We start from the raw sequence: 13,756 nt of genomic DNA on the forward strand, positions 1-13,756 counted from the left end.
GACATGAATTTGAGTAAGCTCTGGGAGTTGGTGAAGAACAGGGAAGCCTGGAGTGCTGCAGTCCATGGGGTCACAAAAAGTCTGACACAGCCGAGAAACTGAATAACAAAAGACAGGTTTGAGGAGGGCATGGCAACCCACTCCAGTATTCTTGCCTGGAAAATCCCATGGAAAGAGGAGCCTGGCAGGCTGCAGTCCATAGGGTCACAAAGAGTTGGACATGACTGAAGTGACTTAGCATGCTTGCATGCAAAGATAGTTTTATGCATTTGTGAGTAGGTGGAATATTAATAAACAATCACCTTTACATGTGATACCTTGAAAGGTCTCCTCTACTAGAACATATCCTAGTAATCACTGAATCCTTTGTTTCCAGAACACTGTTGTTGGTCACTAAGTCATGCCCCATTCTTTTGCAGTCCCATGGAATATAACCCACGAGGCTCCTTTGTCTATGGGATTTCCCAGGCAAGAATACTGGAGTGAGTTGCCATTTCCTCCTCCAGGGAATCTTCCCTACCCAGGGACTGAACCTGTTTCCCATGTTGGCAGGCAGATTCTTTACCGTTGAATCACCAGGGAAGCCCTAGAACAGGACCTGACACTGTGTAGATGCACAATGAAGGCTGAATTGATAAATCAATTATAGAAAATATCTTTCCCATTCATACTCTGTAGTGCTTAAGATTTTGGCATGAGGTTTTGTGTGTGTGTGTGTGTGTGATGCACCACCCTCATCCAATAGCAAAGAAAAGATTACATCATAGGTCTCTAAAGCCTCAGAAATAACATCTTCAGTTTTCATTAATCGAATTACTTTTCTCCCATGGTATGGAAGTGGTTAGAAAGCCTGGAGTGCTTGAGAGTTGGGAGGTAGGAATGGCTGAAAGAGTGTAAAAGGAGAGAGAAACAACATCAAGCTCTGCAAAATCTTTACCCTCTACACATTCTACTCTTAGTTCAGTCTTGCCCAGAACAAGGACTTCTTTCTCATGAGACCACAGGCTGTAAAACCAAGAAGCCAACACAGGGCTTGGAGATGAATTATGTCTGGATTGGTCCTGTTAAAAATTTGCTTCATTTTCTAAGTGCTAGTGGCTTTTTAAAATATTTTCCATTTCTTTCTCTCCCCTTGTCTGTCAGTCCACCTCTGCCACTTTCCTCCCTTGCCCTGCCCACAAGTGCTCCTTCCTCAGACCCAAACACATCCTGATGGCTTTGTCCCTTCCTTGCAAAGAGTGTGTTTGGAGGAGTGTGTTTCAGCCAGTAACTGGAAGTAATCACAAGGCACCTGCAGACCAGCTCTCAACCTCCTTGTTTTATGGGCATATAATATTCAGCCCTAAAAGTTTTACAGAACAGTTTTAAAGTCATTTCAACTCATGTCCTTTTCCTCAAGCCACTAGAGGTTTTTTGTTTTTGTTTTTTTTTAGACAGAAGTGACTTTGGGAGTCATTTCCTTCCCACACACCACTCTGGCGGTCTTGTGGTGAAGCGGGGAAAAGTTGGAACTTGGGAATACAGCATCACTTTGGGAGCTTGGCTGTCTGCTACTGAGATTTCATCTTTTAATCAGCAACTTCTCTCGCTTTTCTTCCTCTGCACCTTCCTTCAGACCACACAACAACCCTGTCTTATTGTTTTAGTTCGTCTCTTATAATCAAAGCTGAAAGGTCTTCTAAGAAGGCACTGGCTCCCCGCCAGTCCATTAAGCAACAGCTGTGCCACATATGGCCACAAGTTGCTAAATCCAGGGAACCTCATTCATATTGTGTTCTGTGTATAAGTCAGTTGTACTGGTATGTATTGAGTTCAAGTTCCAGTACCATATTCAGATACGCAAGAAATGTAATCTTTATTTATTCTTCTATAATTGAATTTTATTTCTATGTTGAGCCTCTCTGTTGCTGGGTAGTAGAAATTTACTCTCAACTGAATTTCCTTTGCTTGGGACTGTATCTAACTGCAGATCTGGCTTATAAATGCCAAGGTCATAGAGGGAAGGTTCATTTTATCCTTAGTCATGAGGTGATGCTGATCGTCTGAAATGACCCTTGTTCCCATCACAGAGTCCTCTACCTTCAGGGATTCCCTGGTAGGCCCTCTGTTACCCTTCCCTCTTAACATCATTGGGCAGCCATTCTTCTTTAGAGCTAGGTTCCTTAATCCGGAACCCATCGCTGGAATGAGGCAAGACCCCTCCTGTTGCCAGATCATATGCACATATTTTGAATCTTTATCCCTTTACTGGGGTCTCAAAAGATAGGCGACAGTCCATTTTGTCTGGACCCACCATCATCTATACATTCTCATTATGTCCTTTTTATCTCTTCTTTCTTCCTCCAGCTTAAGAGAACCTTTCCAAGGCTAAGAGGATGGTGGTGGTATTGGTGATATGAGGCAAGGATTACCTTCCTGCATTTATCCACCATGCTAACTAAACCATAGAGTCCTCTCAATGTCTCAGTGGCATAGGCTTTGGAAATCTCACAGCCAGAAAAGGACTGCTTATTTCCTTGCTTTTCACTCTTTTATATACCTCCTAGTAAGGTTATAAATGAATGCAAGAGAGTCTGGGAGTAGGGTAAGAGGGAGGGAGGCAAGGAACCACTTGGTGAAATGTTAGTATTTACAAAATGTTGCTGAAAGTCGGCCCTGCATAGGTACACCTGTTCTGGTCATCAGTTCCTAGAAGCCCTTTTAGGACAGGTGTTGGAAAGTGAATGAGGGTAGAGAAAGTCCGACAGTGCCTTAAAGTGAAGATTGAGGGGTCAAAGTATGGTTAAAACAAACACTGGTATGTCTTTCTACTTCCTATTTCAATGTGGCGGGTGACAGCAGAGAACACAAAAGAAGGAATTCTATTGTAGAGGACATCCCATCCCTCCCAGAGGAGGAAAGACAAACATGAACAGTGGTTTTGATGTAGGAAATGACAATTAAATCTTTTGAAATTAGAGAAGTGGTAAGAAAAGGATTGACACTAAAGAAAAAAAGGTGTCTTGTTCAAATCTGACCTACCAGTAAGGTCTATGAAGCATTTAGCTTACTTTCCCAAACCCTTAAAATTTTCTTTCCTCTTACAATCACTAATTTTAGGCCACTGCAAATCATTTTTGAATGCCAATATATTGTCTCTGAAGAGATTGGGCACTTGTCTATTTGCAACTCTGTTCAATTCATTTCTGTCTTCTGGGTGCCCATGGTCTCAAGATCAGAACAACCTGGAAGCAAAGTATGAGCATCTTAGAAGCAAATCAGAGCTCCTCATGTGAGGGTGTTTGTCTGCCTTGCTTGGTGATGTCTGCTATCACTCTGGGAGGTTTGCCCTGTTTGTGGCCTGACCTTAGCTTTCATTTTCAAGTTGAATGAAGATGGTTAGGTGAGAGCCAGTGAGGGGTGGGGGCAAATAAGTGCACGTGGCCAGGCTGCATTATGTAATTATAATAATATTGACAAATAGTCTAATACACCTTTTCAGTTACTTTGTTCTGGAAGATAAGTGAAATGCTTATTAATCTACATTACTACTTCAATCTTCATAACAACCCTTTAAGGTAAGAGCGCTTGTGACCACTGAACAGATTCACAAATAGCCTAACACTTTTACGCAATGTCTTCCTAAATAAAGACCAATACATTCCCAGTGAATGTCCACAGCCAGAGAAGGAACCCCAGTCACTCCAAAGGCCATCTAGTGTGAGAGAGGCTTCTGTGCAGTGGTGTAAGGCCCCACTTATAACCACTCAGAGTCGGACCCACACGTGGTGCTGGTAATGAAAACGGAGGAAACTGTGGGGCGTAGGGATCCACTTCAGAAAATGGTGCTGATTTGTTTGAATATTAGTGCAAAATAGTCCTGGAAAGTAGCATTTTGTACCATCTTTTCCTTGTTTCTACTAAGTTTCTCCTGGAAAAGCATTGCTCATTTCCTTGAGAGGGTGAGAATTTGCAGCTTCTTGGATCTTCCCTGGTCAGACCCAAATGGCAGAGAAGGCAGGAAGGAGTTGCCATTCTGGCAACTGGACTTAGTGTTTACTTATCATATATCATGTCTTGTTCCTTCTTTTTTAAAAATTGAAGCATAGTGATTTACAATGTTGTGTTAGTTTCAGGTGTATATATGGGTTTGTGTGCCTGTGTTTTCTAAGTCACTTCAGTCGCATCTGACATTTTGCAACCCTATGGACTGTAGCCCGCCAGGCTCCTCTGTCCATGGGATTCTCCAGGCAAGAATACTGGAGTGGTTTGCTGTGTCCTTCTCCAGGGAATCTTCCCAACACAGGGATTGAACCTGTGTCTCCTGAAGTTCCTGCATTGCAGGTGGATTCTTTACCACTGAGCAACCGGGGAAGTCCATACATGTGTGTGTGTGTGTGTGTGTGTGTATACAATTTTTCAGATTCTTTTCTGCTATGAGTTATCACAAGATACTGAATATAGTTCCCTGTGCTATGCAGTAGGTCCCTGTTGTTTATCTGTTTTATATAGTAGTATGTATCTGTCAATCACCAACTCCTATTTTATCCCTCCTCCACATTTCCCTTTTGGTCACCATAAGTTTGTTTTTTATGTTTGTGAATCTATTTCTGTTTTGTAAATAAGCTCATTTGTATCTTTTTAAAAGTTATATTCCACTTATAAATAATAATATACAATATTTGGTTTTCTGTGTCTGACTTACTTCACTCAGCATGACAATCTCTAGATCCATCCATGTTGCTATAAATGGCATTATTTTGTTCTTTTCATGGCTGAGTAACTATGTATATATAGACACACCACATTTTCTTTATCGATTCCACTGTCAATGGACATTTAGGTTGCTTCCATGTCTTGGCTATTATAAATAGTGCTGTTATGAACATTGGGATGCATATATCTTTTTGACTGAGTTTTTGTTTCTTCTGAATATATGCCCAGAAGTGGGATTGCTGGATCACATGGTAACTCTATTTTTAGTTTTTTAAGGAACCTCCAGACTGTTCTCTATAGTGGCTGCACCAATTTCATCCCCACCCTTCCCAGTGTAAGAGAGTTCCCTTTTTTTAAAAAATTGATTTATTTATTTATTTTACTTTACAACATTGTATTGGTTTTGCCATACTTTGACTTGAATCTGCCATGGGTGTACATGTGTTCCCCATCCTGAATCCTCCTCCCACCTCCCTCCCCATCCCATCCCTCTGGGGTTCCCTTTTTTTACACCCTCTTCCGTTTCCTTCTTAATGAAAAAAAGTTGTCACCTTTTTTTTTTTTTTCAGATTTTGGATGATATTTCTCTTTAGATTCTGAATTTTTATGCTTCCCTCAGGCTTTGGCATGAGCCTGTATGTGTGTGTGTGTGTGTGTGTGTGTAATTATTATGAAAATGTGGAAGAACTTTTACAAACTAAACCATGAAATAAATTAATGTCTTTCATCCTCACATGGGTGTATCAGTGTGTGTGTCTCTGAGTAACTAAAATACACTCCTCTAATAACTTAACCAGTTTGTCTTGGCTGGGAAAAGAGGGACTGAGAACAGCGTGGGGCCCCAGGGCGCAGGAGGGAGGAAGGGCAGCCCACAGGGGCGGAAAGGGTGTGAGGATGAACAGGCGGTGGTTGGACCACTTGAATGTCTGTAGCAGAGCGAGATGTACTGTCTGTGGCTGCTCATTCGCAGCCTTTCCCCTTCGCCTCAGGCTGCTTAGAGATGGGAACACAGCTTACCAAGCTGAGGTGGTGACAGTCGTAACATGAATTATCCACATGGTATCTATGATTGTCTCACTCAGTCCTGCATGTGAGCTCTCAGAGGCCCAGGAGGAGAACAGGAAGGACTCTTAACCATATACCCATGTAGGTTCCTCAATTTAGAGATGAAGAGGCCTAGGGGAAAATTAAAGAGCAGGGCCAGCATCACATAACTAGTTAGGGTCACATTTCAAGGTCCTTAATTTCTGATGCATAACCTTGAAGTCTAGCGGGCAGAATTATCATAAGAGGTCCAGGGTCTCGTACTTTTTCCTTAACAGGTATTGGTGTTCACAGCACTCACTCCTCAATGAGAATATGCACTACGCTATTTAACCCACATGTAGTAACTATGGGGCTTCCTTGTTTGGCTCAGACAGTAAAGAATCTGTGTGCAATGAGGAGACCCAGGTTCTATCCCTGGGTTGGGAAGATAGAAGAGAATGGCTACTCACTCCAGTATTCTTGCCTGGAGAATTCCATGGACAGAGGAGCCTGGCAGGCTGCAGTCCATGGGGTTGCAAAGAGTCAGAAATGACTGAGTGATTAGTAACTAATAGTAACTGAACTCATTACAAGGCATTCCATACAGATAATTTGGGGCTGGAATTCTCTGTAATCAAAAATGTAACTGTGAGTAAACATGTGCAAAGGCTTATGCTTTGCATTAAAATTTAAGTGCTGTCTGGTTAAATCTATATTCTCCTTCTTTGAGAATATATCTTAAAGGTACAGTGGAGGAGAACTCTGGCCAGTTGTCCTAAACATGGAGGAGACTTTCTGGCAAGGTTGAAGATTTGCATTTTTACACTTCTTCTTCCTTTTATAAATAACCAAGTTGACTGAAAGGAGACTGTGAATATTTTTGGATTTGGCGAAATCTTATCTAGACTTGAGGCACAGACTTCTAGAGGTTGAGAGGTTGCTAAGAAGCCCACCATTATCATGACCACACTCATATCCGCTGAGTGCCTCGGGGCCTCACTGACCGCCAGCCCTATGTCACTGACACATGCTACTTTTGCCAGCTCTTCTTCCTGGATTCTTACTTCTTTCTTTCAGCTCTAGTTCCTTTCTCTACTGCTGGAGGAGATCCTAAGAGGACTTGGGCTAGACTGACCATAGGATGAGGAGCTATTTGATATTTGCTCAGGGGCAAGAATATGGATAGAAAATAACTACTGATTGGGAAGCTTTTTGGTCTTTGGATTAGTATTTCATGAATTGTGCTCCAAGTAGTTCAGTACTCCAGATGACAAAAACTATTCTGTCCCAAACAAGTTCTATGTCCAAACAAGTATGGGGCCCAAAGGATTAAAAAACATTGTTGTAGGACTTATTAGAATCCTTAATGTAACAGTTCTCAGGTACAATATGAATCTTCAAGAGGTTGGTATGGCACATTTTTCTCAAGCACATTTAACCACTGATACTACTTTTTTGTGTGTGCAAAGTATCACCCAGGACCAGAGTTTATAAACACAATTTGGGAAAGGCTATTCAGCATAGACACTCAAAACTTATAGGTAAGTTAGAGTCTTTCAAAGTTTGATGTCTGGCAAATTGGTGTAGGCATTTTTCAGAAAACAGAAATGTGCTCTCTTATAATCTTCATTGATGCGAAGGTTGATATTGCTGTTGGAGAACTGAGAGTATGAACTTCATAATGGAGTATGAACTTCAGTGATGATTATTACTAAAACTGGATATGTAAACATGAAAGGGAAGGCATCTTGAGAAGTGGACATATTTCAGTTCACTAGGTTTTATTCAAATACTAGGCACCCTGGATTTTTTAAAAAATAGATCTGTTTTCAAACTGCTTTTTAACTTTATATTGACATAATAATGATGTACAAATGAATAAAATGATACAGAATACATTTTTTATAAAAGACTAATGTTGATTTTTTTTTTTACTGGAAGTAATAGAAATGATAAAAAAGGGACTAGTTTTATTTTAGATATGAAAGTAGATAGTGTATCTGAGGACAAGTCTAAACATGCCTTGGTTGATGTCAGCATGACTGACTAGACTGGAAGAAACTAGAACTTGGATTTAGAAACTGTCCTGCAAATAGAGTAGTCACTAAAAAGGCACGCTGAGCTGCCCATTACAGAAACCAATGGATATGACACTGGATAACCTGGTGATTGTGTTCTGCCCATAAAACCATGTAAAGTAGTTGTCTCTCGGGTATTGTATAGAGTTCAGGGTGGATCACATGGAATATCATCTGGCAAAAGAAAGGCAGGGGGATTCTTCTGGGGGTGCCTGCTCTACTCAGCAGACTACTGATATACAAAGGGCTTAGGTACGAGGAATAAAGCAAGTCCTGGAAACTAGGATTGGATCTAGGACACAAGGGTGGGGCCAGCCTGCAAACACAGCTAGGCTGACTTTGAATCCTAGGGTTGGTTAGTCCAGACCTGTTGACATATGCTGTTCCAGGTCCTAGAGATGAGGATTGGTCTGATCCTGATAATGTTTAGGAGTGAGAAAGGAAAGTCTTCCATGGGGAGAGGAGGAAAGCAGGGACTAGACAGAGTTAGGACACTCAGAGATCCTAAGCCTTTTCTTTTGTAACAACAGTGATACCACTGGGTGTTTCATCCAAGTCCATATTGGATGTAATGAACTCTTCTCTGAAATACCTCTCTTGGTGTTCCTGGGGAGACTGGGAGAAATGAGGGTGGTGCATATTCCCTGTAGTGCCTGTGGCATTTGAAATTTCATGGTAGTTCAGTTGGACCTCTCTTTTGTCTCAATGGTTGTTAGTTCCTTGAGAGCATGGGTCATAAAATCAGAAGCAACATGTACAACTGTCACTTGAACTCTTTCAGTATGCCAAATGCTTAAAAAAAAAAAAAAAAAAAAAAGAGGAGTGTTATTATCTCTACTTTACAGACAACAGAACTGATCTTCTAGAATGTCAGATAGCTGTTCAAGTCCTCAGAGAACTGCGTGTGCTTTCATTTAAGACCAATGGCTTTCAACCTGGGAAGTTTTAAAAAATATTGAGTCATGTACCCCATCCTCAGCTATTTGGATTCATTCCACTGGGGCTGACATTTGGACATCTGTATATTTCAACACCCTGAGGTGATTTTAATGTGCAACCAGGGCTCAGAATCTTGGCCTTCTATCATGTCGCCTTGTTGTATTGTTATCCCTGGTGTCCAGTACAACATTCACCCAAGACAAAGGTTAGGGACATGTTTATTGATTAGTTCAGAAGGTGTTTGTGGCTGAAGGGAAGAGCAGGGGCTGAATGCCACTAGAAGTTATAAACTGTTCCCGTTAGAGGTTGGAAATGAACACTGTTTCCAGAAGACAGAGGCTGGCTATTCATTATATGCTTAGAGATATTTTGCAAACCTTCCATTGCAGGTGGTGTTGTCCTCAACCCAGCCTATTATGGCATGCCTGGCCACACCAACATCATGATCCATGAGGTGGGGCATGTCCTGGGGCTCTACCATGTCTTCAAAGGGGTCAGTGAGAGAGAATCCTGCGATGACCCCTGCAGGGAGACCGTGCCGTCCATGGAGACAGGAGACCTCTGCGCCGACACTGCCCCCACTCCCAAGAGTAAGCTGTGCCAGGACCCAGAGCCTGCCAATGACACCTGTGGCTTCACCCACTTCCCAGGGGCTCCATTCAGCAACTACATGAGTTATACAGGTATCACCATTGTCCTGATGGATTTCTTTTCTGTTAAGACTACATGGAAGCCTTTGTGGGCTGGGAGGGTGGAGGTATGAGAATCAGAGAGCATCATCAAGAGTCATTCATGCCAGAGAATTGAAGCGTATTTGTCATGGCATTTATTTTTCATGTCCTTGAAAAACTTACAGAAGTATTGAAGTTTGAAGCAGTCTCATTGACTACATTCTCCTCCACTAAAAATTAAAAGAAAAACATACCTCTGACACAGATAGTTAAAAAGGGAGACAAAGTCAAACACTCTCTTGAGAGCCCTTTGACCCCTAGAACTTGGTTACCCTGCTTCTCTAGAACTTGGTTATCCTGCTTCTTTGTCATATTCTTAGGGATTTACTATGAAGGAGATTCCAAAAGTGATTGAGAAAGAGGTTTTTGGGTCAAGGTGGCTGTTTTTACTGGTTTTGAAGTTGATCAGAAAGATGGCTCTGGTTAATGTTAGGCTCAGAGTTCCTTTTTCTTTCATGTTATTTTTAAAAGTATCAGATTCTCCTCTTCAAACACTAGCCAAGGGCTGATTCTTAGTCTTCCTATAAAAAATGGTGCTGTCTCACTTAAAAATGGTACTTTCCTGGTCCTGGGGACAACTTTAGTGTCTGGTTTTGTTGTCTTAGATTATGCTTCTTCTTTATCCTTCCATATCTTTCCTGTTTCTGTCAAAAAGCAATACTAGTCATCATCTCCTGATAATGGACTTAAATTTATCCCAAAAATTAAGGAGTGATGTGATATGATGACTTAGACCAGTGGTGAAGGAAAGAGGTAATTTTTCTATAGGGTTCAGGGACTTGTTAGTGATAAGTTCCAGAACCACCCCACCCTTCCGCCCAATAGAAAAAGGTAAATTTATGATAAGATGCTGGCCATGCCTTTGAAGGGAAGAAAGAGTGTTGAACTAGTCCTGTCCATGACCCATCAATATATTGCTATCTAAGTCTAATCTAGGCACATGATTCAGGTACATAAATTTCATAAGGACCAGCCCTCCAGCCTCCCCCATCCAGCACACAGTGTCCCTTTCCAGGGCAGAGGGACCAGACAATGGGGTGCGGAGGGCAGAGCTCTTTAGGCACCACCTTTGAAGTGGACAGAGGAAACACCTGAGAAGGAAGGAGAGTGTTGGGTGCGCTTTCATGGAAAAAGACCTGGAAACTAAGATAACTCCCTTTCTAACCTTATGAAAGGTGTCCCTAATGGGGAATTTTGCCAGCTCCAAAGGGAAGCTGGGGATCACCAGTCCCAGGTGTGATGCCTCCTTGACGTTTTGGCTCTCTCTCCTCAAGCATCCCCACTGAATACTCACTAACCTCGGCCAAAGTCACCAGGCATAAAGCAGGTGTCTAACTCTACGCACGTTCATGGATAAAAGGGTCATATGCTGAAACACTGCCATCTTGTGGTTTCCTGAATAAACAGTGTCAGCTCAGAGCAACCTGTACCCCAGGGCTTGAGTCTCTCACTGGCCCAGCCCGAGGTAAACGTCAAGCCCAGTTTGCTTTAGAGATCAGCCACTGCTCTTCTCTGCCTTCTCTTTTCCATCTCCAGCCTAGATACTTTCTGGCAAAATCTATCCCTGCTGGGGGGGCTTTGCAGGGTAAAGCCTCCATCTCTCTCGTTTCCTTTTTTGTCTCCGCAGATGATGCCTGCACTGACAGCTTCACCCCCAACCAAGTGGCCCGAATGCACTGCTATCTGGACCTTGTGTATCAGCAGTGGAGCCAGAGCCGGAAGCCCACCCCCATCCCCATCCCCCCCATGGTCATCGGGCAGACTCCCAAGTCCCTCACTATCCACTGGCTGCCTCCAATTAGTGGAGTTGTGTATGACAGGTGAGAGGGCGCTGGCTGTGGGTGAGCTGATATCTTTCTCCATGGTGTTTTTTATGAATGAGGGAAAGAGCGTGAAGTTAGGGGAACCCCAGTTTGTAACGATAAGTGTGCACCATTGCTCAGGGCTGCCTCCGCCTCCCTGCTCCATCCTTATCTCCTGAGCAGGGTTCCTGGGGCTCTCACGCAAGCCAACACTGCATCACGTGTGCCCACTCCTTGGCCAGGGGCACCTCCGATGTTTCCTTATGTCCCATCTGGCATGATCCCAGGAGCTGTGAAGAGGTTGACAAATGTGATAACGATGACCTGACAAAACTGAGATGGCACTTGCTACCTGTCCAGGTCAGCTGTTCTGCTTGGTGTAAGGATGTGGACAACAGTAGCAAGGGGCTTGCTACTTGCACAGTGGTGTCTGGAAGAAGGGAAGTGCGGTGTCTTCCTCCAGGCAGTTCTGGGGGTGGGTGGGTAACTGGCTATTCAAGCCATGCATCAAGGGCTTAACTGGTTCGGGTGGGCGTTTCTAACGCCTCCTTTCTATCCTGTTGTACCCTGTGCCTGCCTGTTATGGCTATTATATCTTGTGCGATTGTCATTATCTGTTCATTTTCCTCTCTGTTCTACTACTCAACTGGCAGTTCTGAGGGGGCAGAACTGCTTTCTGTTATCTTGGTCTCTTGACCTGCCACAATAAACACCTAATTCATATTTAGTGAAGAGATTCGTTCTAGCTAAAGTTGGTTTTTATTCATCCTCTGCATATTGGGGTAATGATTACCGAGAACATTTCTGTGGCAAAGAGAGACGGAAGGAAAAGGGTGACCTCTGACAATTGGTGGGAAGATGGGGGGATGGGGTTTAACGGAGAAGGGTCGGAACCCCATCCATGACCTGCTTTCCATTTTCCCAAAACCTGCCACTGTATTCTAAATAACCAGTGGTTGTGGCTTCCTGGGGCCTTCTGTGTGAGAGGCATTCACTATGTGAGATATTTTACCTGAAATTATTTTCTTTAGTCCTCGCAGTGAGCCCAATCCCTGCTGTATCAGTGAAAAATCCGGGGCAGGGTAGAGGTGAACTGGGTACGTCCCCGGGAATTTCAGAACTGGAGGACGTGGAATAGATTGTTTCTTTGAATTGAGGGCTCTCTCACTGAGCAGGTGGATAGCTCCTCATCTGTGTGTGACACTGCTTTTCTGGGTATCAGATCCCTGCTGAGGAGACGAGTGTCCCTGAAGCATGTTCCCATGTACTCCGGCTTTTCTGAAAGCCTAGGAGAGAGGGCAGGCAGAGACAGGGATGGGAAGAAGCAGGTGAATCATTTTGCAAACTGGCTTTCCCAGCCTTCTGGGATCTTGGTACCTCTCCTTGCCAGCCTGATGTGCACTTACTACATGATGGTACTTAGACCCACAAGCCTATAAACAGTTTTGATTTTCACCAGCCCGCAAGCTCTCATGGACCCCTTTTGTGAGTCGACCTGTATCTCTGTGATGTGTGGAAGAAACTTCTTCCTGCGAGTGTGACCTTGGGTGGCTCTGGCTGAACACTAGGTCCTCCGTGGGTATGTGCAAACCCACGTATTTACATCAGTTTATGTAACACGTGTAAACAATTTAATCTTTCAATTCTCTCTCTGGTACAAACGTTACGATAAAGCAGACATCACTTCTGGCTGGCTGTGAGGCTGTTGGCAGAAAAGGCTGCAGTTGGCTTCCTTTTCTCAGCGAGGTGGGCCACAGCGCTGAGGCCTCACGACACGTGTGTCAGGGAGACTCACGTCACGTTCCCAGGGATTTGTGTCATGCTTGGAGTTGTGTTTACTCCTCCTCAGTAGGTATTTGGAATCCTTATGTCAGAGAGGAGCCCAACCACGCACTCAGCGGCGGCCCCGGAAGAGCCAAGTGCATCAGGGAACTGTGGTTTGGAATTGTGTCCGCAGCGGCCGTGAGTGCTGACTGCAGTTGGGGGTTGCAGTTAATGACACCTTTTCGTTGCCAAAGTACTGGACACTTGGTGTTTGGGAACTTGCTCAGAGGAATTAAGAAACTTCTGACTGTAGGCAGTTCATCTCTCTGAGCCTAAATATCCTTACTCGTAAGCAGGGATAAGAAATAATTTATGAAAAGCATCTCATGGGACAATGCCAGGTAGATACTGTGCTTAATACACTGCAGCTGGTAGTGAGAGGGTACCAGGTAGGAAGGCCAGAGGTCCCCAAGCGGCAGGAGGAAATAGGCTACAAGTGGCAGCGTTTATTTCCTTCTCTACACAAAATTGAAAGAGGCTTCTTTTAATTCTGTGTTGAAGACACATGGTTCTGCCTTGCGTTAACCAATGTGTTTTTCTTATGGAAATGTTTTTCTTAAGCTATGTTAATGAGACTCTGTTCTCTGCTTTGGAATCTGCCTTTGCTTCAAAATGGTTCCAGCTAAGACTAACTTTTTTCCTTTTCTCAGACCTTGGGTTG

The 13,756-nt window shown here is 43.5% G+C and overlaps 1 protein-coding gene across 1 annotated transcript in view; it reads left to right on the top strand.

Annotated features, from left to right (window-relative positions):
- The window catches only part of PAPPA2 (pappalysin 2), a 294,324-nt gene that overhangs the window by 120,475 nt on the left and 160,093 nt on the right, over window positions 1-13,756 (top strand). Inside the window, exons 5-6 of the mRNA XM_043923373.1 lie at window positions 9,128-9,421; window positions 11,097-11,289. Of these exons, the coding sequence (XP_043779308.1) occupies window positions 9,128-9,421; window positions 11,097-11,289 (487 nt within the window). The remainder of the gene's footprint in view (window positions 1-9,127; window positions 9,422-11,096; window positions 11,290-13,756) is intronic.

Source organism: Cervus elaphus, chromosome 14 (genome assembly GCF_910594005.1).
Source record: "Cervus elaphus chromosome 14, mCerEla1.1, whole genome shotgun sequence".
Lineage (NCBI taxonomy): Eukaryota > Metazoa > Chordata > Mammalia > Artiodactyla > Cervidae > Cervus > Cervus elaphus.